Source organism: Arachis stenosperma, chromosome 2 (genome assembly GCF_014773155.1).
Source record: "Arachis stenosperma cultivar V10309 chromosome 2, arast.V10309.gnm1.PFL2, whole genome shotgun sequence".
Taxonomy (NCBI): domain Eukaryota; kingdom Viridiplantae; phylum Streptophyta; class Magnoliopsida; order Fabales; family Fabaceae; genus Arachis; species Arachis stenosperma.
In genome coordinates, this window is record NC_080378.1 from 115,526,920 (window position 1) to 115,553,127 (window position 26,208).

Consider the following 26,208-nt stretch of genomic DNA (forward strand, 5'->3'; position numbering starts at 1 on the left):
AACTACTACAAAAAACTTGGTTATGGTGAAATACAAAAGTGTTGGTGGCTTGTGCCTGGGAAGGTTTGAGGAATCTAGACAGCGATAATGAACTCATAGATATGTGTTACTATGCTCAGAAAAACAAAGGTTTGGTTGAAGTGTATTATGAGCATAGTGTCTCACTTTCTGTTTGTGCTTCATACATTTGATTCTTGATATACATATGATTCTTAATACACTTGATATTATGTATTGTTGTTGTCTGATTAGACTTGGACTGACATGATGCACGATAATGAAAATTTAGGGACTATTATGTATATAATTGTTGAATGTAAGGGACCTTTATGGGGAGTCATACTGAAAGTGAGGGACTGTTATGGGGATCGATAATAATAATTAAGGACTGTTCTGGTGACTCTTATGCATATGAGATTACGACATTGATTTTTGTTGCAGGGTCTGATTCCTGCTATGCAGGAGGTGATGCCTAGAGTGCATCACCGATTTTGTGTCTGGAATTTGTGGAGAAACTTCAACAAGAATTGGAAAGACCTGGAATTAAGGGGTTTACTATGGGAATGTGCTCGAGCCACCACATTCCAAGAGTTTAGGGACACCATGAACAAGATCAAACGTATCAGCGAGGATGCTTGGGCATATCTAGACAAGTGGCCAAGAGATTCATGGACTAAGTGCCAATTTAGTCATAAGCCAAAGTTGGACAGCATATGCAACAATGCATGTGAGGTGTTCAACTCCAAGATTAAAGAAGCAAGAGCAAAACCCATCATTACTCTTTTGGAGGAGGTCCGAATGTTTGTCATGAGAACCATTGCAAGAAACAAGGTAAAATTAAGCAATCATGTTAGGAAAGATGAAAAGAAGCCATCACATAAATCCAATACCTGGACAACCGCTGTGGGAGGTTTTAGAATTTAATAAGCCACGTGCACCAAAGGTTAAGCGGCCACCAAAAAAATTAAAGATGAAAAGAACAACGATAACACTCATTTGAAAAGGCAGCTTGAAAAATTTACTTGCAGTTATTGTGGTGATAAAGGTCACACCAAGAGAGGCTGCAAAAAGAAGAGATTGGCTGATGCAGCAGCAGCAGCTGCTGCTGCTACGGCTGAGGCTGCTACAAAAAACAAAGTTGGCGAAGGGGGAGGAGATCCAACAGTCGACCAAACATGCGTTGCTACCTCTGATGGAATGAACCAACAAGGTGAAGGAGAAAATGTACAACCTATTGATTTAGCACCTATTGCTTCAGCAGCCAGTGATGTCCAACCCGTCGAACTTGAGTTGTCTCAACCTACCTGTTTTGAACAAGAGGATTCTCAGCAGGTAAAGATGTAAATGCCATTGTTATATCATAACCTATTACTGTATTTTAACTTTGGAACCTGAATATTTTTACATGATATAGGTTGCTGGAAATATAAGGCCTGCAAAGTTGCCGGCAAGAAGAAGAAGTTCTCCACCACCGAATTTTGTCACAGTCAATCCATTGCAGGGTGCTAGCTCAGGAACAACATCAAGGATGGCAAGTTTAATGAAGTTTGTGCCTACTCCCAGTTTCAAAGCACCAAAAAAAAAGACTTGAAGAAATTAGCTAGATGTGTTTAGGGAGGTTATGAAAATTAGTATGTGGCATTAGGCCTTTAGGCTGCGTTTGTTTTTAGAGACAGGACAGAACATGACACTGAGACGGAGACAATAGGACGGAGACACTAAAAATTATTTTTTGTGTATTGTGTTTGGATACGATGGACAAGACACTAATGTAATGTCTAGTATTATGTTTGGATACACATGGACAAGACTAAAATATTATATGAAATGACTAAAATAGCCCTGTGATTCTAAATTTTCTACATCAATACAAATTAATTTAATAAAAAATGAGAGTACGTAGAAGTACAGACAGAACTTGAAAAAATATTTGAAGAGGCAAAAAATTTTAATAAAAAAATATATTAGTATTTATATTAAAATAAAATTTATAAATATAATTATTTTATTTTAAAATTTATTATTAATATGTATGAATACATATGGTTAAGATTAATAAAAAAAATAAATTTGAGTTTGATTAATAAAAAATTTTGTTTAAGTTAATAAGCCAAATTAATTTTAAATAAAAAATTAATTTAAAAAAAATACATTTTTACATGAAAAAATAATTAATTTTTGCATATAAAAATCTATTTTTATTTTAAAAAAAAAAACTAATTTTTTATCTAAAAACTGATTTTTCTTTATAAAAAACTGATTTTTTCTTTAAATTATATAAAATCAATTACAATTTATAATTTTTTTTAGCATTTTAAAAGATCAATTTTACTTTTGATAATATTTATCTTTTAAAAGTTTCAAGATTAATTATTTTTGTTATTATTTTTATTACAAATCAAATAATATAATATAAGGTTAAAATGGTATTGAAGTAAAACGATAAAAAGAAAAGAATTATCTACCCCCAATAAAAAATCCTACAGAAAGGAGAGAGTACCTGAAAAAAAAGAAATAGAGAAAGAACAGGAAGAAAAAAGTATCTCTGAACAGTGGAAAAAATAAGAAGGGATAATAGTGGAAAAAAAGAAAACAAAATTTATAAAATTGTCCGTGTCCACTCTTCCAAATTCCGTGTCCATCATTGTCCTTCGTGAAAGAGTGGACACAAAAGTATCAAAAAAGGTCTCGGAGACAATATGTCCACTGTCCATGTCTCTACTTCCAAACACTTTTTAAACAAGTGTTGTCCATGTCTCCGTGTCCTGCCCCCGAAAACAAACGCTACCTTAATGTTTTGTTAAAATTTAGACAATGACTACTAAGATCAGTCCTGGTTATTTTGATATCACAGTGGATCTTTTGATGTTAATACTCATGATGCTTGGTTATGCATCTTTTTTGTTCAACTCTGATAACTAATTTAATATAAATCCAGTTTGCTGTTTAACTTGCTTATTGTAATCCTATTTAAATATAACTCAGTTTTGTTGAATCACGTGTAAGTTACAAGAATACCACAAATTACTCTTTATTCATTCCATTCAAATATTTTTACACAATACATATTCCATTACATTACATTACACACGAATCTTTCCATAATTTTTTTTTCAAAATTTGTAACACATCACTAACAAAAATACTACCATCATAAACACAGCTACCATCAACAAATTGGTCATGAATTTCTGACTTCTTACATCATTTTCTAACCTCCCAACCTTCCATGCTAGGTTCATCTTCATTCTACCATTGACTCTATCAGAATCTGCTATTCCAGCACTTTCCTCTTATCCAATGTCAGCCCAAACAAACATACTACACCAAGTCTTTTTTCTTGTCTGAAATGAACTAACAAAACACGATGAAATGAAGTAGGCAAGAATAAATGAACAAAATATCATATATTTAACTTACATTATAATTGGAATATCCAAAAAATGGCTTGTTTGAATTTGATTCTATTCCAGACCATTGCAGAATTGGACGATAACCATACCCACACCATTCCGGCACCCTCGCACTTCTGTTCTGACTTCGTGACCTGGCCCAGTTACTGCTTGAAGGAGAGCAAATCGAGTTTCCAGCTGCGGTGCTTCCACCACCCACCATGGTGCTGCAACTAATACCGATAAATGACAGATTTAACAAGAGAAAGAGCAACAACAAGAAGAAGAAGATAAAGAAGAATAAGAAGACAAGAGGAAGGAAGACGGAAGTTGAAGAAGATCCTAACTCAGATAAATAAGAGAAAATTAGGGTTTTAGGGACTAAATTGTGTATGAATACAACCCTTGCCACGTCAGCTAGTCGTTGCAGGGCACTCCGTTTGCTGAGTCATCACCGGAAAGGGCTGAGGAACTACATTGGTGCCCGGATCTAAATCTGGAGGATCAGTATAGGTAATTTTAAATCTCGAGGACTAAAATGAGTAATCGCGTGAATCTCAGGGCCAAAATGGGGATTTAGTCCTCTGCAAGTCTATCTTGTTCCTTATGCTCCAACGCTGCCAAGTGTCAAGCTTGTGATATTTGAAAAAATTTTTAAAATGCTTTAGAAAAGATTCAAACCTTTGTCCTCATGGATACAAGGAAGGTGACTATACCTCTGTACTAGAATGTTTCTAATTATTTCATAGATAAATTATAATATATATAACAATCTTGTATTTTACTTATATTCAATTCATTTTAAAATTAATTATATTTTATTTAACTATAAATTTTATTAAATATATACAAATTAAAAAGATAAACAAAAAAATTTATTAATCACAATTTTTTTTATGATTATATGATACTATTAATATTATTTTTTCAATAAATACTTATAGTATATAATAATAGGTAAAGGCTCACATGCAGTTGTCTTCATAAGAAGTTAATAGTTGAAAAATTTTAGATGATATTTAGTCAAACTTGTTAAATCATCTAACGATTCTTAAATATCAACTTCATATGAAAATAACTGTATGTGAGTTTTTACCTATAACAATATAATAATACAATAAATATAAACTAATTAATAAAGTATTAAAATTTAAAAATAATAATTATTTTTATAAAAACAAAATAAAAGTACTTATAACAAAAAATAATTAAATTTTATATAATTATTTAATTATACCAGGTTAACCGGTTCGACCAGTGACTCACCGATGAATCAATAACTGAGTGACCCAGTAGACTTACACCGGTTCGGTTCTAACGTCCATTAGGCTGGTGTGGAGCACATTAGCACAATAATTTGCATGAGTTTAAATATTATCTAAAATTTTTCAACTATTAACTTCATATGAAGACAACTGCATGTGAGCCTTTACCTATTATTATATACTACAAGTATTTATTAAAAAAATAATATTAATAAATATTATATAATCATAAAAAAAATAAATTGTGATTAATAAATTTTTTGTTTATCTTTTTAATTTGTATATATTTAATAAAATTTATAGTTAAATAAAATATAATTAATTTTAAAATGAGTGACTTTAAAATTAAAATAAATTGAATATAAATAAAATAAAAGATTATTATATATATTATAATTTGTCTATACAATAATAAGATGCATTCCAGCATAGTGGTATGATCACCTTTCTTGTATCCTTTGAGTGCATGGGTTTGAATCTTTTCTGAAGTATTTTAAAAAAATTTTCATATATTACAAGCTTGACACTTGGCAGCGCTGGAGCATATGGAGTACGGTAAACGTCTAGAGAGTTGGAGCATTTTAAATTTGGCTTCAACTCATTGAATCACCACATGTTCTCTTTCTATAGACTAGTCAACTCGGGCACTCTTAGCCACCACTTTCCAAGCTACCATAGAACTTCCCATTACAAAAATAGGCTGAATTAAAGATAATTTAAAAAAAATTGTAAAATCAAAAGTTTAAATTTTTCTTTTTAAAAAAAAAGAATGGGCTATACCTAATGTTTGATGATACTCTATAAACAAGTTCTTGCCTTTCTTTTATTCATTAAGGTGTCAATATGTCAAAGTCATAAAGTTCAAAAAGAAGAGATTCTCTATATTGAGAATTAACGTAACCTTGCTATGCAAGTCACCATTAACTTTAAAATTTCTAAAATTAAATTTGTACTTTTCATCATGTACATTTTCAATAATTTGAAAGGAACCTTATCTATGAGTAGTCCTAATGTTACAATTAATCAATTTTACACTTTTGTTAGTAGTTATTTTCAACTCTAACCATCTAGGTGGAGACAATTACAGGGAACATGAAAGTTTGGAATTGATTCTCTTCTATCTCATTCCATTGAAATTAAGAGAGAACAAAAAAAAAAAAAAGCCATCACATTAGTGCCTATTAGGAATCTTATCAAGACAGCTTATTCAATTATATTTGGTTCCACACAAAGGATCAAATTTTTCAAAAGTAGATACTTGTATTATTTTTTCATTTTTTTTAAATAAAATATCCTTGTCTTCTCACCTTTTCCTTTCACACTAAGGATAATTAACCTAAAAAAAAACTCTATAAAACAAGCTCTTATATCTCTTGCAAGTGTTGCACCAACTAAACCCTAAAAATCTTCTAACCTTAAAATACCTATCTAGTTAGAAAAACCCTTAGAGTTGTACTTGAACCTTGAATTTTCACTCTATGGATAAAAACAACACCTCAAATTCAAATCCTTCTGTTTGCAACAAAATTCGTCAAGCAATTGCAAGTAACCCAGCTATTAGAATCATTAACCGAATATCAAGCTATAATCAAGAACCTAAACATGCCAAATTAGGTTCAATTTCAACCTCATCACCATCATCATCGCCATCGTCGTCTTCATCACCATCTCCAAATAATAACACTCTCATCCAAATCCAAACCAAACCACATATACCTCAACAACAGGAAAAGGGTAATCATAAAGAAGCATCACCAAGAACAATCCCAATCAAATTTGAGTATTCAACACCACCAAAAGAAAATATTCATGACCAAGCACCAAAATCTTCACCACCTTTTGTTGCAACAAATTTACAAAGTGCAACAAACAAGGATCATGGACAAGAACATCACCATCACCATCATCATCATCATGATGGAATGCATCAAGAGCAACAAGGTAAGAAATCAATGATGAATATTGATGAAACTTTCAACGAGTACATTCAACGTGCCAAGAAAAAGATTCGAACTATGTCGAATATTGGCCGGGGACATAACAGCATTGCAGAAGATCATGAGTCTCACGGCGGCGGCACAAATGAAAAGGATCATCATCAACATAGAGATCAATTCTCTGAGTTCATCAACCGTGCCAAGAAGAAGATTAGGACTACAACAATAGTTGGAAAGAGTAGTTCCTTGAGGAAAGGGTAAGTAAGGAACTTGTCATATGTAAAAAAGTATATGTATGTGTATTTTACTAACAAAAAAAATGTATATTTTAATTTGTGAAAAAGTTTGATCATTTAAATAAAAAAATATCTATGATGTTAATCATGTAATGTATTTTGTCTTTTAGTTTGAGGGGCAAGAAAGGTGATTAATAATTTCTATTCTTAAAACAAATATTTGGTTGCTTCACTGATTGGTAAAACTATGATTGAATTTTGTATAGATAAGTTTACTGATATAATTTATATATATAAAATTCTTGTCCTATTTTTACCCCATGAATCAATTATGTCCTTAGTGTGTAGTGTTGGTGTTGATGATGTCTTAAGAGTTAAGATCATTTAACTCTTGGTTGAGAGATGAAAATAAGACCATACCCTATATTATACTAAAGTCTGTTAGCCTAGTATTTCTTTTTTTTTTTAATTAGGAGTCGAACTCGAAACTTCTAAGCGGGGATAAAGAGATTATATTATTTAAGTTATAACTCGTTGATCTAGCTTAATATTTGTTGCCTAGATTATTTCTTTATTAATAATAAGTTTATTATTGTAATTATTTTTTAGTGAGAATATATAAAGAGTATATAGTATATAAGGTGTAATAACTCAACAAATATTTTTCAAGGAGATTATTCATTCTCTTCAACAATCAGAAGAACTTATTTTTCTCCCTCTCTTAATCTCTTTTAGTTCATCAAACCATCAACATCACAGCTTGAACATTTTAGGGCATGAGATTTTCTTCATGGTGCGGTGAGCGTGGAGAGCAACCAAGCTGTGAATCAAATTTAAAAAAAAATTGTGAATTGAGATCCAATTCAATTTTGCCATTTTCTTTCTATCCCTAATTTTTCTTTCGACCATTCTTACCTCTTCCTTCAAACTCATTCAATAGAATTTGATGAGAGGCTATTTCGCAAGATTCTTTCTTGGTGAACATAGTTGTTCCGATCAACGAGTTGGAAGGAAGAAGATCTGAATCCTTATTATTCTGTGATTCATTGATTTTTCAAAATAGCAAACATGGTAAACAGATCCTCCCATTGTAGAGGTCATGGAGCTACATTGGCTTGCTCTCATTGTAACAAGCAAGGCCACACAGAAGATGTATGCTATAAGAAGCATGGGCACTCCTCCCATTTCTATCAACAGCCGTAACATAACACCACTATCAATCACGTGATCACTGAGGGGCATGATGATATACTCAGTGACAAACAATCTTAGCTCAATTGTTTCCAAGAGAACACTGAAATATCAAGATCTGGATTCACTTCAGAGCAAAGATTTGCCTTGTTAGAGTTGATCAAAGACAAAAGTGTGCAACAACAACCCCATAATGCAAATCAAATTTTGACTAATTCCATTCAGACTTTCACTCCACGTAAAACCATTGCATTATATTTTAATGCGAGAATTATGAGTATTATCACTCCAAAATCTGCACTGTGGGTCATTGATTCCGGTGCAACAGATCATGTGACTTTTGACTTAAAAGATTTTGCAAGTTTTCAAAATATTACTCCAATCAATGTGATATTGCCAAATGGGACCAAAACTGTTAGCACCATCATTGGCACAATCACATTCTCTAAAAAAAACTTTCTCAAAAATGTTTTATACATTCCTTCTTTTGATTTTAAACTGATTTTTATGACAAAGTTAACCTCAAACTTACATTGTCAATTATTAATCAATGATAAGTGTTGTGAGATACAAGATCGATCCACATCAAAGATGATTGGCATTGCTGAGTGTATAGAAGGGCTATATACAATGAGTAGAGAACCAGAATTCTCTCACTTTTTCCCTCTTCCAACAAAGCAAGCTTCATTGGTGGCAACTACGACTACTACTCATTCCACCACACCTTCACACAGTGAGCACAACAACCTTTGGCATCTTAGATTATGACTCATACCCATGCATAAATTGATTTTTCAGAAGAAGTATTATCCTTTTATAGATTTTATTGCTTCAAAACATCCTTGTGATTCATGTCATTTTGCAAAACAAAAGAAGTTATCTTTTAATCTTAGTACAACTGAAATAAAAAATTGTTTTGACTTAGTTCATATGTATATTTGGGGTCCTATTTCTGTCTCTTCCAATGAAGGACATAGGTATTTTTTTACTGTGGTGGATGGCAAGAGCAGATTCACTTGGATTTTTTTTATGAAAACCAAATCTGAAGCATCACAATTGGTTATTAATTTTGTGAATTTTGTCAAAGAACAATTTGAAAAATAAGTTAAGTGTATAAGGACTGACAATGGGCCAGAATTCACTCTAAAATCCTTTTTTGCATCAACTAGAATTTTACACCAAACTTCTTGTGTAGAAACACCAGAGCAAAATGGGATTGTAGAGAGAAAACACCAGCATATTTTAGGTATTGCTAGAGCACTGCTATTTCAATCAGGAATTCTACATTGTTTTTGGCAATACGCAGTTGCTCACGCCATTCACCTAATTAATAGGCTGTCCAGCACTAATCTGGATAATGCTAGTCCTTTCAAACTTTTGTATGGTAACTTACCTGACCTTTCATATTTAAGAGTATTTGGTTCTCTTGCATATGCCTCCATATTAACAAATTCAAGAACAAAATTAGACCCAAGAGCCATAAAAACAGCTTTTCTCGGTTTTAAATTAGGAACAAAGGGTTTTTGACTTATTGATTTAAAATCAAAGGAAATTTTCATATCTAGAAATGTAACTTTTTATGAAACTCATTTTCCATTTTTACATTCCACTAGCACTGACATTTCTGTGGTACCTACTCATACTCCACAATGCATTGATCTTTTTCAATATGATACACCATCCACACATCATTTGCAATCACCTACACATACCACACTCACAGATTAAATGAATATTTCTCAAGCTCAATGCACTCACCAATTTCCTCACACACCATTGCACCTATTACCACACTACACACTAACAATGCACCTGCATCACAACACTCTGACATCACACATGACTGCATTACTAGAAAATCTGAAAGAGTCAAGAAACTGCCTGCTTATTTGAAGGATTATCATTGTATGACAACCCACACAGCTCACTCTAGCAACTTTGCTAACTCTAACTTTTTATATCCTATCTCACAACACTTGTCATATGATAAACTGACCCCAAAATATAAGTCACTTTCTCTAGTCATCACCTCAAATCAAGAACCTAGCACTTATGAGAAAGCGGTTGGACATGAATGTTGGAGAAAGGCAATGCAAGATGAGTTGACAGCTCTAGATCAGAACAGAACTTGGTGTCTCACTGAACTCCCAAAAGACAAGAAGGCTGTGGGTTGCAAATGGATTTTTCTAGTAAAATTCAATCTCGATGGCACCATAGAGAGGCACAAAGCGAGGCTAGTTACAAAAGAATTCACTCAAGTGCAAGGCGTTGATTATGGTGACACTTTTAGTCCAGTTGTTAAAATGACTACCCTACGAGTAATGTTAGCATTAGCAGCGACAAAGAAATGGCATTTGAAACAGCTAGACGTCAACACCGCCTTCCTTCATGGAGATTTGGATAAGGAAGTTTATATGAAGATACCACCCGGTTTGACTGTGTCACAACCAGGTTTGGTTTGTAAATTGCAAAAGTCTCTATATGGGCTTAAGCAAGCAAGCAGGCAATAGAACATTAAGCTCACTCAGACTCTTGTGGATGCTGGTTATAAGCAGTTTTTTTTATGATCATTCACTCTTCATCAAGAAACAATCTGAAAGCTTCACTGCCATTCTAGTATATGTTGATGACTTAGTTTTAACCGGGAATGACATTGGCAAAATCAATTCCATCAAACAAAATTTGGATGACAAATTCAAAATAAAGGATCTTGGTGATCTCAAATACTTCTTGGGAATGGAAGTAGCACGCTCTAACTCTGGAATTCACATTTATCAGCGGAAGTACACCATGGACCTTCTCAGGGATTTTGGTTATCTAGATTGCAAGCCTCTATCTACCCCATTTGATTATAGTCAAAAACTCTCAAAGGAATCAGGTACCATTTTAACAGACAACACTGTTTACAGACAGCCGACTCCTTTACCTCACAAACACTAGACCCGATATCTCTTATGCTGTGGGACGTTTGAGCCATTTTTTGGACTGTACAACTATTTCTCACCTACAGGCTACTTTTCGCGTACTCCGATATTTAAAAGGCCGACCTGCAACTGGTCTCTTCTTCTCCTCTACTTCTAATCTGCATCTCACTAGATTTGCTGACGCTGACTGGGCTACCTGTGCCAATACTCGTCGCTCCGTTTTCCGTTATTGCTTCATGCTTGGGAACTCTCTCATTAGCTGGAAGAGTAAAAAGCAAACCACAGTTGCCAAGTCCTCTGCAGAAGGCCTCTTGCTGTTGCCACGTGTGAAGCTAGTTGGTTATCTTTTTTAATGGATTTCATTGGTTTGCTGCTTCAAAAGTCTATCGCTCTATTCTGTGACAACCAGTCAGCCATTCACATTGCCAATAATCCCATTTTCATGAAAGAACCAAACACATTGAAGTGGACTGCCACCTTGTTCGTGAAAAGCATTTGTCTAGTATCATTCATCTTATACCAGTTCGTTCCAAAGATCAATTTGCTGATTTTCTTATCAAAACTCTGCTACCCGGTCCTTTTCTTGCTAATATTTTCAAGTTAGGATTGTTAGATTTACACAATTCTAGCTTGCGGGAGGGTGTTACCTATATTATTTCTTTATTAATAATAGGCTTATCAGTATAATTATTTTTTAGTGAGAGTACATAAAGAGTATATAGTATATAAGGTGTAATAACTCAACAAATATTTTTTAAGGGAATTATTCATTCTCTTCAACAATGAGAAGAACTTATTTTTCTCCCTCTCTTAATCCCTTTTAGTTTATCAAATCATCAACATCACAGTTTGAACAGCTTAGGGCATGAGATTTTCTTCAATATTTCTTATGATTTGGCTATTTGTACCAATTATATTTATGTTGATATTAGCATTGATTTATATTTCGGTGGATGCCTACCTCTTTCATTATTTTTTTTAATTCAATTTGTGGTTTTGTTGGGAATCAATTTTATTATAACTAACAATTAAACAATAAAATAGTGAATAAATAAGAATTATGAAAAATATTTTAAAAAAGAAAAATATTTCATTTTATTGCAACCGTTTGTGATTATGTAACTGAAAATCCCATTTAGTTCAATAGGATATAAAAGGTGTTTGATTTAATTTTAAGCTTTTTTTTGAATAATTAGTCCAATAAAAATTTGATTTAAATTTTAAGATATTCAAATAAGATAAAATGAAACTAATTCTCTTGGATATCAACTAAATTAGTTCTCTTCTGTAGCTTCATAATCAATTTTCTTTTGACTAGGTATTCGGACGAACGACCCCACAGATAATTAAGGATTACTAAAATTAAATAAGATAATTAAAGATTAGTCGATGAATTGAATGCAGATAATTAAGGATTACTAAAATTCTTAATCCGTATTTTTTTTATTTAATCTTTATCATTATAAACTTACGAGTATATATTTGAAGTCATAAATTTGTCTAAAGAGCTTTGAAACAATTCATATCATAAATGAAAATTTAAATTAGAAAGATTGTTATATATATATAACATACTGGTTTGGATTAACTTTTTAAAAACATTTTTATCAAAATAGTAATTTTGTCTTTAGATACAAAATTTAAGAATTAATTTTAATTTTTATTTTTTTAAAACACATTTCATTAGAATATTTTTAAAATTTAGTTTTCTTAGAAAGCAACATATTGCTTACTTAAAATAGCGAAAGCATTGTTTTTTTAGTTAGAAATATTTTTTAAAAAAAATCCTAATAAAACCTATATATATACTAATATAAAAGTACTTTTTTAATCTTTTTTCTTTAAAAAAGTCAATCCAAATGATGATGAGAACAAATACTCTTTTCATCTTAAACTAACTATTTAAACATAAAAATATATACATATTAAAAAAAATAATAAATACGAATGTCTTTAAAATTATATGATTAGAAAAGTTGTTCTTTAATTAGTACTTATTTATATAAATTAAAAAATATTTAGTCATTAAATTTAGTACGTTATTAAAAAAAATTCATATAAGTTTAATTTTTAAAAAGATGCAATGATTTTCTTCGATAAGTTAGTTATAATTAATAAACAAGAAGATCAGCACAAATTAAATGAAAATCATCGGAAAAAAATCTATGATTATAATAGATACGCGCTAAACTGCAAAATCTTCCATTTTAATTAAAGAACCCATATTTATTAATTACCTTGTGTTCCAAGCAACTTTACAAAACATAAATCCTTCACTTGATAGGGTTTTTCTTCACCTAATCAACAATTTTCTGTTAGTGTTTCATTCTACTGACTACGATGTTTTGTGTTCCAAAGCCTTCAACTTTTGTTCCTCCCAAGAAATCTTCAGATGTTACCAACAAAAGGGTACCCAAAAAAAGAGTTTTTTCCGAATTATCCAGCCATGTTGATCGATTCAACAACAACAACAACAACGGTAACAGCGTTGTTCTTGATTCTCGTGCCAACAAGAGAGCAAAGGTGGAAAAGAGTGAAGAAAATTCAAGGATGAAGAAGGGTACTACTACTGATGCCGTAAAGGAACATGAAGACAAGAAGAAACGAGGTTCTTCGAGTATGGATTCATTCAAGAACATGCAGTGTTCAGAAACGCTGAAAAGGTTATTGCTTCATCCAGATGGAGTGTATTTCAAGAAAGGGAAGGCTTTGATGGATTTGGAGAGGGTTCAGCGGAAGCTATGGAACAATTTGTACAACAAAACTGATCAATTTGCTTCTGATATCAGAACGGTGTTTCGCAATGTCATGTCTCAGTACCCCTCGGGGCATGAAGTTCATCAAACCGCCGCGAAGTTAAGCGATCTTTTCGAGACAAAGTGGAAGAATTTGGAGAGAAGATGGCTACCTGAGAAGGAAAACAAGTTAGAGAAAGAAGAGCCAAAGCCTTTGAAGTCGAACGCAGGGGAGAAAAGAAAACAACTTTCTCATTCAGATTTCTCAACTGCTATTGCCAAAGCTAGAGTTTACTTGCAAAGGAAGAAACAGAGGGAGATGATGCAGAAGATGGAGAGATCAATTTCCTTTGATGATGCTTTCAAGTCCTTTCAGGATTTGGAAAACTTGTGTGGCCATTCCCTGACACATTATTGGACAAAGAAAAATCCATTGTTGAAGAACCTCACAGGTTTGGTTCTTAGGGAAGAAGATTTTGAAGACAACAACTTTCTTAGTGAGGATTTGGAAGAAGGAGAAGTTTTTTGATATTGTTCAATTTTAGTTGTAGTTAATTTGGAATTGACTTGAAACAATATAATTGTAAGTACTATATTATGTTAACATCAATGACATTGTTTATATGTTTATATTCATTAATTTTACTCTCATCAGTGTTACCTCCTTTACTACGTTGCCATTAAGCACATGCAACTGAGTTGCCTCTAGTATTTACACATCTCATATTGTTCCTCCCACATCAAGTATTTACCTTAGCTTCTTTATTTCCTTTTGGAATCCACCCTTTTGAACATTGAGACTTTTGGTTTGGTTTCTGTTTTCTACAAATTTCATGGTCATGGTTTTTTTTGGAAGATTCATGTTGGTACATTCTGTTGCAGACGTGTATTTTAATTTTTGGGATTATTGAATTTGATTTGAATGTGTCATATGCTACTATATTGGTGAATTACCTTGGCATTTATATATTGCAGCAGTGTGATAAATTGTTTTGCACCATTAAGCCTAAATGCTTCTAATCAAGAACAATAATTTTCTCATATTCTTTTATTAATATTTCATGAAACTAAAAGTCTTTGCTTGCAATGTCAATTTGAAATTATCAAATGATGTCACCTTAACTCAGAACAGTTAACTACTTAAACATATCTGTATAAAAAATCAAAGAGCAAAAATATTATTTTAGCGTATTCAGTTACATATCTGCAAGAGAGTAACTGAGTTGGATAACTTAAATCTAACTAACTATAATAATCAATACACTATCAACAAGTTTCCTAACTAACATTGAGCTAACAAACTGCTAAATTGGGAAACTATACAACTAACTGATATAAGGGGAAAATCATGTAACTGTAAAGTTTTCACCCCAAGCCATCAAATAAGAGAAGCAATAAAAAAATAGGAAGACATGTGAAGGCAGTACTCTGTATCATGCAGAGTTACATACTTAGATTCCTTTCCTAATCCTAAGCATGTGATTCACACTTACAAGTGCATCCACCAATAGTTTTTCTGATAATATTCAATTTTGAGTGATTGTAGTTAATTTGTAACTGTCTTGAAACAATTTGTAAGTATTATGATAGCGTCAATGACATTGTTTATGTGTTTATATTCATCAATGTTAGTATGTTACTCTCATCAGTGCTGATTTCATAGGTCAAAAAATTGTTCATTTCTGTCCAATTCTATATGCTAGTTGGGCATGTTCATGTTTTTGCATATGTTGGGCTCACCAAAAAAGAAAACCTGTCACATATAATCATTATAAAGCAGGTCCAGAGAAAAAGAAAAAAAATCATTATAGAGATAATGTTTACATGAATCAACATTTCAGCTTGCAGAATCTATTACTCAACTGTAGTATTGCATGATATTTAGGGTGTTGTTACCATTAGTATTAAGTTACATTAACTTATAATTCTGTCAAAATTATATTGTATGTACTGATTAGATGTTCTGATTCTGTTTTATTAGATAAATTAGTTATAGTTCTGTTATAATAATTTTTATGTATAAATGTGAATAAATTACTAAGTTTTCTTATAATTTGGATGATGATGTAGAAATACATTGACCTTTTTTTGTTATGACTATCTTATGTGATGAATGTTATATTTGCATAAAAGGAGTTGAATACAGTGATAATTGCCAACCTAACCTAATATTGTTACTTAATCTACAAATGTTGCTTTGTATGTATTAAATTCTATGATTTGTATATTAGTAATTTAGTATGATATAGCCCCTGAAATGATGTACTTAAATTTTTAGTTATAAAAATAAAAAAATTATTTGTACATTAAAATCAGCTACTAAAATTAGTAATCAATGTATTTGTATATAAATATATGTAAGATTTATTTTTAATATATATTTATATTTCAACATATATTTTATACTAAAAATATATTAAAATTAAAGTTATAATATATTTTTCTAATTTTTCATATTTTTAATTTTATCATTTTTACCGTCTTTCATTTTGAATTATTTGCCAACTCTGTTTATTTTGCCCTCACCATACCCTTCTACAAGATTTAAGATATATGCACTTTTTAAAGTATTTAGATTTAGCGTAAAATACGGTGTGAAATTAAATCTATAAATAAATATGTTTCCACTACATACAATATTGGACTAAAAAAAATGAAGAAAGAAACTCAATTATATATGGTTTTCCAAAAATGGTAATCAGCGCATCATCTGCATCATTGTCTATAACGTAATATTCCATGCCAGGTGATCATTATAAATAAATTAATTAAGTAGTTACGCCAAAGCTCTAAGCCTCTGAAACTCATATTTTTTATTTTTTATTTTTTTTTTTTTTTTGCCACCGTTTATATATCGGCACAGTTAGGCCAATGACTTCAACACTTCATTGCCATAGGTAAAAACGGATACAGCGAAAAATTAATAGTTCAATTATTATTGAATTTTAACGAATTTGAATTGGTCTAGCACTCTAATTATTAATCTGTTTAAATAAATATTAAGAATACAAATTTATTAACTAGTCGAGATCTTTAAATAAAATTTAAATTTGTAATAAATTAATTTTTAACCTATCTGATTAAAAGATATAATAAAAAAAATTTTTAATTAAAAATAGGAGATTTGAACTCGCAACCTCTTAATTGAGTATGAGAATATTATGCTATTTGAGATATAATAAAAAATTAAAAAATATTATTATTAACTTTGTATTTTATATTATAGGTGAATTTCACTATTTTGATCCCCTTTAGATCGGCCCAGTTAGATCAATGAATTCAATACTTCATTGCGACAATGCTATAGGTAAAAATCGATTCAGCGAAAAAATAATAGTTCAATTATTATTGAATTTTAATAAATTTGAATTGGCCTCATTTTAAATAAATATTAAAAATTTAAATCTCATTTTTTGTATGTAATAATTTATTAATTAGTTATAAATTTTTAAATAAAATTTAGATTTACAATAAATTATTAGTTCTTTATCTATCAGATTAAAAGATATTATAAAAAAAATAATTAAATTTGTACTTTATATTATTGATTAGAATTTGAGTTCATCATTACTTTATCAGTCTTTTTAATTTAAAAAAGAATTAGGATTAATTTTAATTAATTAAAAAATATTTATTTTTTTATTATTTTAAAAAGATTATTTTTAATAGATAAAAGTTCTTTTATATTTAGATACATCTTTAAAAAAAATAAATAAAAACGTCTTTTACTTTTTTTTTTAAATAAGATATGGTTGGCTTTTAAAACAGTAAATATTTTTTTTAACAAAAATAATTTTTAAAAAAAATATATCCAACCATGTTTAAAATTTGACCGTTTGAAAATTTTAAAAATAATTTTTTTGAGTTTATAACTTATAAAAAGTAGTAGTATTAAAGTCTGATGCAAACATAAAATAGTGTCTCCTTTTTTGAGCTTATAACTTAATTAATTATTTATTCAAATTGGCCTTAATCCAAATATAAAATAGTGTCTCCTTTTATACATTTAAAAATATGTTTTACATTTTAAATAATAATTAATAAGTCACTCGTAAATAAATCGATTCGTGAAATAAACCGACAAACTCATTTAAACTATTTATTTATTGAACTTTGTTAGGTAGATAATGAGAAATCTTGACAAGGTGTACAATGAATTTTGAATTTGGCCCAATACAAAGAAAAAAAACTCAAACAATTATTTCAAAAAATTAATCATCCCTACCTTAATTTACCAATGGAATTTATCCAAACACCCTCTCTCCTCCCCCCCCCCTAACCATCTACTATCTAGTGAATTTATCCTCATCAATCATCCCACTTCTCCAGCATTAGAAGCTCTCTCACCGGCCATCAAACAACCATCCACGTAGTTATTAAAATAATCACTCGATTATCTAGTGAAATGACCATCTAGCATTTGTTAATTGTATATACTTAAACTGAATCAAACAAAATAACCTTTCAATTAAGAATTAAAATAACCATCTACATACCTAGTAAATTGAATATCAACATCTAAATTTGTCAATCTTCAACCCACTCGAAATGAAATACACAACAACCCGGACACGAAATCCTCAATCCTCTCTATCAACTTCTCTGCAAAATTTCCTCCCTTCAGTATCGTCAATCCGAACACTAATGCGCCGAAGATCGAGTGGATCCTGATCAGGACCGTCACGAATCTCTACATCATCACTCTGGCGAGGGTTAAGCAGATATACGCCTCGTCCACCATATTGTGCTCTCGCGAGCATCGCTGTGCCACCAGCTTCATCGCCGGTCAGATAATCGTCATCATGAAGATGACGAACGCCAAGTCGGAGAGGAGAACCCACACGGACACCAGGGGACTTTTGTGGCCGCCACTGCTGTCGACCTTTCTGGTGAGTGCTATGGCGAGGGCAAGGAGGATCCAGGCCGCAACGTCGTTGAAGGCGGCGACGGCCATGGCGGCAATGGACGTAACGTGCGCGAAGGGGGTGTCTTCGTCGGACGTTTTCGGACAGTTGGGCGGCATCAGGTTGCGTTATGGGTGGCGGATGGTGGTGATCTTCGTGGCGTTAGTTCGGAGAGGGTGGAAGAGACGGTCGGATAAGAAGAATCTACAGCACGTTCTTCGCACGCGTAAAGTGAAAGAATACGTAGCTTTCTCATAACCAAATCCTTATGTTTTTAAAATTTAAAATTTGAAATTATTAAGAATTAATTAAATTAATTATTAACTTATTATAATTTCAAGTTTACTTCTATTATACACATTATACACCAAACTCATTATCTTCTCATACTTTCTCTTAATTTTTTCATTCTTTTCTTCCATTTTTAACAATATTTTTAACAATCTAACTCAAATTTCTTAAGTTTTAACCAAAATATTTCAAATTTTAACTCAACAATCTATTTTAAAAAATTGGCTCAAAGTTGATACTTTAGCCAAAAAATTGATTTTTTTAGTTTTTTAATAAAAAATTTTTATTTAAATAAAAATAAAAAATAAACAGGGTTGGTTTACACTCATTTAGCTTAGCAGATTTTTCTTAAACAAGTTAGACTTTTATTTTAGAAATTTGTGTATATTTAATATATAGTTGCCTTCTTAACCAAACCAATCAACTTAAATCCATGAATTTGACAATTTTTTTTACAAAAATATAAAAAAATAAGTTTAATTAAACTTAATACAAGAAGTATGTGATAAAATTGTGAAAGAATAGGGAAAGTAAAAAAATAATTTTTATTGATTATTGATTGATTGAATTGAACATGTGTTATAAACTATGAGGGTAAAACTAAATATATACAGAGCATTGTCCTATGAAAGATAAAAGTAAAGATAAGATAAGAAGAGAAGATAACATAAAGATAAGATAAGATAAACTAATAAAGACTAAAATTAGAACTGAATTTATGTATTCTGTTGGGCTGAATTTGTGGGCCACAAGACTTCTTTATTGTTGTCATGGGTTAATATAGAAGAGTAGTTTAATACGCCCCCGCAAGCTGGTGGATGGAAGATGTCAATAATCCACAGCTTAGATAAGTTCCAATGAAATTGTTGAGGAAGACGCGTCTGACGTAGTGACGCGGAGGAAGATGCGTGCGGCGGAGCTTGAGCTGCCGGCGGCAAAAATATAAAAGGAGATGCTATACTTGAGCAGCGATCTTCAAAAAATGCGCGCAGCGGAGCTTGAGCTGCCGGCGGCAAAAATATAAAAGGAGATGCTGTGCTTGAGCAGCGATCTTCAAAAAAATGCGTACGTATGACGCAATAACTTCAAATGGCGCATAGAGCGTGATAAAAATAGAGGGCGCGTGGAGCGCAATAAGAGTGCAGATGAAACTGCTAGAACATATGCAGATTAAACTGCTGAAACAAAATGCAGATATGACTGCTGAAACAAAATGCAGACGAAATTGTCGGAAGAAAGGAGGCGCAGACGGAATTGCTGGTAAAGAATCGGGGTAACCAAAACTGGGGTAGGATTTTCACTTGGATGCCTTTAACAAAGATTGGTTGGATCTTGAACTGAATTGGAAGATTGATTATTCATTGTGAGAGGAGGTTGAAAAAGATGTAGGGTGATTTCTCACCGAAAGATGATAGCTTATGTATCCTCTTCAAGGAGGATACCAAGTCTCTGATACCATGATAAAATTGTGAAAGAATAGGGAAAGTAAAGAAATAATTTTTATTGATTATTGATTGATTGAATTGAACATGTGTTGTAAACTATGAGAGTAAAACTAAATATATACAGAGCATTGTCCTATGAAAGATAAAAGTAAAGATAAGATAAGAAGAGAAGATAACATAAAGATAAGATAAGATAAACTAATAAAGACTAAAATTAGAACTGAATTTATGTATTCTGTTGGACTGAATTTGTGGGTCACAAGACTTCTTTATTGTTGTCATGGGCTAATATAAAAGAGTAGTTTAATAGTATGGAATAACTTTGACCGTACAATATAGTAGGGTAAATGATCCATAATTCCATATCTACAAATTAGTTCTCAGTTTTGGAACCACATTACCTCCTCATCTTTTAATTTGTATTTATCTATTTGTTTTGTTTGGGTAGCTACCATGCAGTTAATGGAAAATTCTGTCTAGAAACAAGTATCATCAAAAGTTTCCCACTTAATAAATGAATGGTTGTGATTAACCAAAAAGTCACATTTTGAAGCACTTGAAAATGTTCATCCCAAAAGATGAATGAGCCCCTTCTGCCTTTTTTATAAACTGCCTATTATATATGGTCCCATGTAGAATTTTGAACACTAATTGAAATAATTGTCGTATACTTGATTCTCTATCTCCATGGCAAAGTGCACAAAAGAAGTTTGGCATAGCATAGAATAAATATAAAAGTGAGTACATGCAATATGGGTGACAATGTGTGTGATTCTTCAATGGGAGATATTTGTCTTATAAAACTTGGTAAAGTTCTTCGTTGGGAATTTATGCTTTGTTTAGTAGAATTTGTGAAAAAAGGAAAAGGGGAAAAAGAAAGTAAGGGGGGGGGGGGGGGGGGGGGGGGGATATATAGGAATTAGGAAAGGATAAGAAACAAATTAAAGCGGTTCCTTCATATTCAATAGAGAAAAAAATTAGGTCAAGCATTGTCTTATTGGATTAAATTTTAATTTTATTTTTAACATTTAAAATATTATATTTTTATTTTAAATATTTTATTTTATTTTAAATAATAGCAAAAAATTATAATTATAGTGGTTCATTATAGTATTGGTCTTAGTACAGTAGTTTGAAAGTAAAAATAATAAGAAAATAAGAGAAAAAAGAATATTTTTAGAAAAAGGTTTTAATTTTAAACAGAAAATAAAAATAGAATAAAATAAAATATTTGAGAATAAAAATAGAATGTTTTAAATGGTAGAGGCAAAATTATGACTTAATCAAAATATTAAAAACTAAAATAATATTTATTTTAAAAAAGTAAGATTAAATTATTATTTTAATTTCTTTTTAAAATTTTAATTCTTGATAAAATGATACTTTGAATAAAAGAATAACAGTTCATCCTAGCTTAAATGTTCTTTATTAAGTAAAAAGTACTATATTATTTATTAATTAAATAAATCTTAATTCTTTATTTATTATATTTTATATCAATAACTTAGATTTAAAATTTAGAATATAAGATTTAGGATTTAGAGTTCATGATTTTTAAGATTTTGAGTTTAAGATTCAGTATTCAAAATTTAGAATTTAGAGAGTTAAATCTCAATTTGACCTCTAAAATTTGGCCTGATGCTCAAAATGACCCCCACAATTTCATTGGCCCCAATTAGAACCCTCAAATTTATAATTGTGGCTCTAGCATGCCCCTGCGATCATCTCCGTCACCGGAATGCTGATTTAGCACAATTGCATGACATGGTGGACACTACTTAAATGACGGCGCATTGGTTTCGCGCGCAAACCCTTTGGGAACCACGTAGTGTAAGGGTTTTCTTGATGTTTGGCAACTTATGATCGTATGATCGTCGTAGTGGAAAGAAAGAGGATTTTAACCCACAAAAAACTGAAACGACGTGGTTTCCAAAGGGTTTGGGCGCGAAACCAATGCGCCGTCGTTTAAGTAGTGTTCATCGTGTTATGCAATTGCATCAAATCAGTATTCTGGTGACGGAGATGATCGCAGGAACAAGTTGGAGCCACAATTACAAATTTGGGGGTTTTAATTGGGGCTAACAAAATTATGGGGTCATTCTGAGTACCGGATTAAATTTCAGAGGCCAAATTGAGATTTAACTCGAATTTAGAATTTAAAATTTAGATTTTAGAATTTTACGAAATATCGTATTCCTTATATTTTACGGAACGTATTAACATTCACTAAGAATAAAATTGTAACTCTCTTAAAGGTTAATTTTGCCCGAAATTAAAAGTGTACAAAAATATGGAAGACATTCTTTAAAAAGGGTTCAGGAAATCGGATTTTGATCTTTTTTAAAATATACTTGAAAAAATAAAACAAATTTCTATCTTTTAAATTTGGTGACATTAAGTCAAGTTAATTACTATAGAAACCAAAAACAAGATAAACTAGAATAAAACCAAGGAAAAGGAAATGTGAAATATATGGAACATTATTATGAAAGTATATAACCGAATAAATAAAGTTTAATAAAGCATGCAATATACACGGAAAAGTGCAAAGTAATAATTTCATTATTTCGGAACTTTAATTTTCGTCCTTAGTTTATGCATTTCTTTTTACTATACCCACTCTCATCTCTTTCACCAAACTCTTTGTGGTTATGATTGTAAAAAAGACTTTGATTGAGCACCACAATAATCCGGGAAATTTTAACGTTTTCTTTTTTCTCTTTTTGCAAAGAAAATCGAATGTGCAAATGGACATGTCAATTGCATGAGGGATTCCATGAAGAATAATGTTTATTAAAATAATGAAGATTGGTGTCACAAAATGTTTATTAATGATTATCGAATATGAAATTGTCTTTTGAAATTTGAAATTGACTTTCTAATATTTTTTCTTTCACTTTTGTCCATTAGTATTGCTTGGTGGTTGTTTTTGCTTGATAAAGATAAAGAATTGGGCGTTTGTTAATTATGACATAAGTTTATATTAGAAAAAAAAGGGTTTGATTTAGTTAACTTGAAAACTAGATTAATGGGTTCCAAAAGTTTTATGACTTAATTAAATGAGAGCTGTTATACATCTAAATATTTTTGACAACTAAATTTAATTAAATTAGTCTAAACTCAACAAAAATTACTTTTATTATATATAACGTATACACACGCGCTTTACTAATGTAAACGTAATTTCGATTCACTTTGTGTTTATTCTTCGTGCGCTTCCTCCTCCTTCTTCTATTAGTGATGTTGTTGCTTTTTTATTTTTATTTTTTCTTTTTTTCCTCTTTTTTATGTTATTACAGTCATTTTTTTGTTTGATCTTTTTTTTCTTTTTTTTCTTGATTTTATTTTTTTCAAGAGAGTAAATCAAGAAGAATTTTGAAAAAATGAAATAAGAAAGAGAAGATGAAGAAAAAAAGATAAAAAAGAAGAAGAAGATGAAGAAGCGAAAGATGAGGAGAAAGAGAAAGAAGAGTTTTGAATTGTGCAGAACAACGAGATCAAATGCACTGAAATTACATAGAGATTACGACATAGTTAACTCAGAAAATGTACCGAAATTACAGGAGTTTCTGAGTTTATAAAACATACAATTTTTTATTCATTTGTTATTATACAATGGTGTTGTTATAATAATATTTTGGTTCATTTGTCCAGGTGTGTTGTCGATGAACAATTTGTCCCAAAGGTTGGGATGACTTTCAAGACAAATTGAATGGAATGGAATATAATACAATTGAATAAAGTGATAATGAATAATTTCATTCTTCTTTGCTAAAAAAATTGGTCAATACTTATCAGCAGCATAAAGTAAACATCAATTAACACACAAATGAACCGAAATTAGTTCAAATTTGAACAAGCAGTTAAAAAAACTCAATCATCAACAAAAACACATCAAATTTATTTTTGGATCCAATATCAATCTCAATAAAACCAAGAAATAAACTGAAATTACTTAAGGAATAAAAAATTTGGTCAATATTTATCAGTAGCATCAAGTGAACCTCAATTAACACACAAATAAACCGAAATTAGTTCAAATTTAAACAAACAGTAAAAAAACTCAATCATCAAATAAATGCATCGAATTTATTTTTGGATCCAATGAACCCAATTAAACTAAGAAATAAACTGAAATTACTTAAGGAATAAAAAATTTGGTCAATACTTATCAGCAACATAAAGTGAACCTCAATTAACACACAAATAAACCGAAATTAGTTCAAATTTTAACAAGTAGTAAAAAAACTCAAACATTAATAAAAACTCATCGAATTTATTTTTGGATCCAAATGAACCTCAATTAAATTAAGAAATTAACCTAAATTACTTAAAGAATAAAAAATTTAGTGAATGCTTATCAACAACATCAAGTAAATCTCAATTAATTCACAAATAAACCGAAATTAGTTTATATTTGAACAAGCAGCAAAAAAGATTCAATCATCAATAAAAATATATCGAATTCATTTCTGGATCCATATAAACCTCAAATAAACTAAGAAATGAATCGAAATCATTTAATGATGCACCAAAGAAAATCAGAACCAATAAAGATGTTAGCAAACTGTTGTTATTGTTGGTGATGATAATAACAAAAGAAAAAGATAATGAAAAAGAAAAAAAGAAGAAGAAGAAGACGCAGCATCAAGGAGGAAGATGCAGCGTACACGAATTTGAAAGAAGAAGAAAAAGAAGCGATTGTAGTTAAACATGCGTTCGTGAATTTAAAATATTTGGTTGGACTTGATTAGGATTATGACTTGGATGTAGAACTTTATTTTAATAAATATTTTGAATTTTTTTTATTATTTACTTTTTAATATATTTTTTTTGTTAGAGAGAATAATCTTATATAGACTTACAAAATAATTTAATGGCATCTATTTTTCCCTCTTGGATTTGATGTTTATATCTTAATTAAACTTAAACTTAAAATGAACTTCTAATCAAATTAGCATAATCTTTTACCCGGGTATTTTTATTTGCAATCACCACTTAAAAGATTATCTCTCCTATTAAATGAATGTTTGAAATTTTAATTAAGGTAAATTACTAATTTGAAGTAAAATTTTTCACTTCTATCATAATTAAATTGTCAGATATATTCTTTTATATTTTTTATTAATTTAAAATTTTAAAATAAATGATTTCATCATGAGATGATATTAAAATTTTTACAACCATAGAGACATAAAATTTAATTTCTTTTATTCCAAAAAAATAATTTTAACATAAAACAAATAAAAAAATTTATGTAAAATCCGTATTTCAAATTCAAAAATAAAAAAAAATCATAAGAAGAATATATTAAATATAACTATTGATATATCAATTTAAGTTTTTGCGAAAAAAAAAATGTCATGCCATAAGCAAACCATAAGTGGAATAACCTAATCATAGAGGGAGTTCCTTAATAAGTTTATTTCTTTCTTTATTTATTGTAGTAAAAATTTTCAAATTGAAACTCATATATAAGATGGTAGTATCTATCTTTTGCCCTCTCCATCCGAATGGGGACACTTTTTGAAGGGTACTTTAAACATGGACCTCTCGTGGGTGCACCTTAATTAACCCATTAACCCCCTTTCACTTTTTGACTTCTAAAGAGGTCGTCATGGGATGAGCCCATGAGCATCGCCTCCCACCTTTTTTTTCTTTTTTCTTTTTTAAGAAAAAAAAAATAATATTATGTATCATGCATATTAATTGTTATGGGATGTTGATGTATGTTGTGATATCTTATAGGCAGCGTTTATTTATAGAAAAATAAGAACACAGAAATGTAAACAAATGTTGATAGACTATTTTTAATGAGATACAGGGATAAAGAGAATATATATATATATAGAACAAATGTCTTTTTTGCAGCGGTTTCGAGTCAAACT

The 26,208-nt window shown here is 30.5% G+C and overlaps 2 protein-coding genes across 2 annotated transcripts; both read left to right on the forward strand.

The window, feature by feature from the left end:
* Positions 1-6,053: 6,053 nt before the first annotated feature.
* On the forward strand, positions 6,054-7,048 carry LOC130962042 (uncharacterized). The gene has a single exon (XM_057888129.1). It carries the CDS (start codon positions 6,136-6,138, stop codon positions 6,853-6,855), a length of 720 nt encoding a protein of 239 aa, XP_057744112.1. The 5' UTR covers positions 6,054-6,135; the 3' UTR covers positions 6,856-7,048.
* Positions 7,049-13,285: 6,237 nt separating this feature from the next.
* On the forward strand, positions 13,286-14,209 carry LOC130963525 (transcription factor GTE5, chloroplastic-like). The gene has a single exon (XM_057889629.1). The coding sequence runs from the start codon at positions 13,286-13,288 to the stop codon at positions 14,207-14,209; it is 924 nt and encodes a 307-aa protein (XP_057745612.1).
* Positions 14,210-26,208: the final 11,999 nt, after the last annotated feature.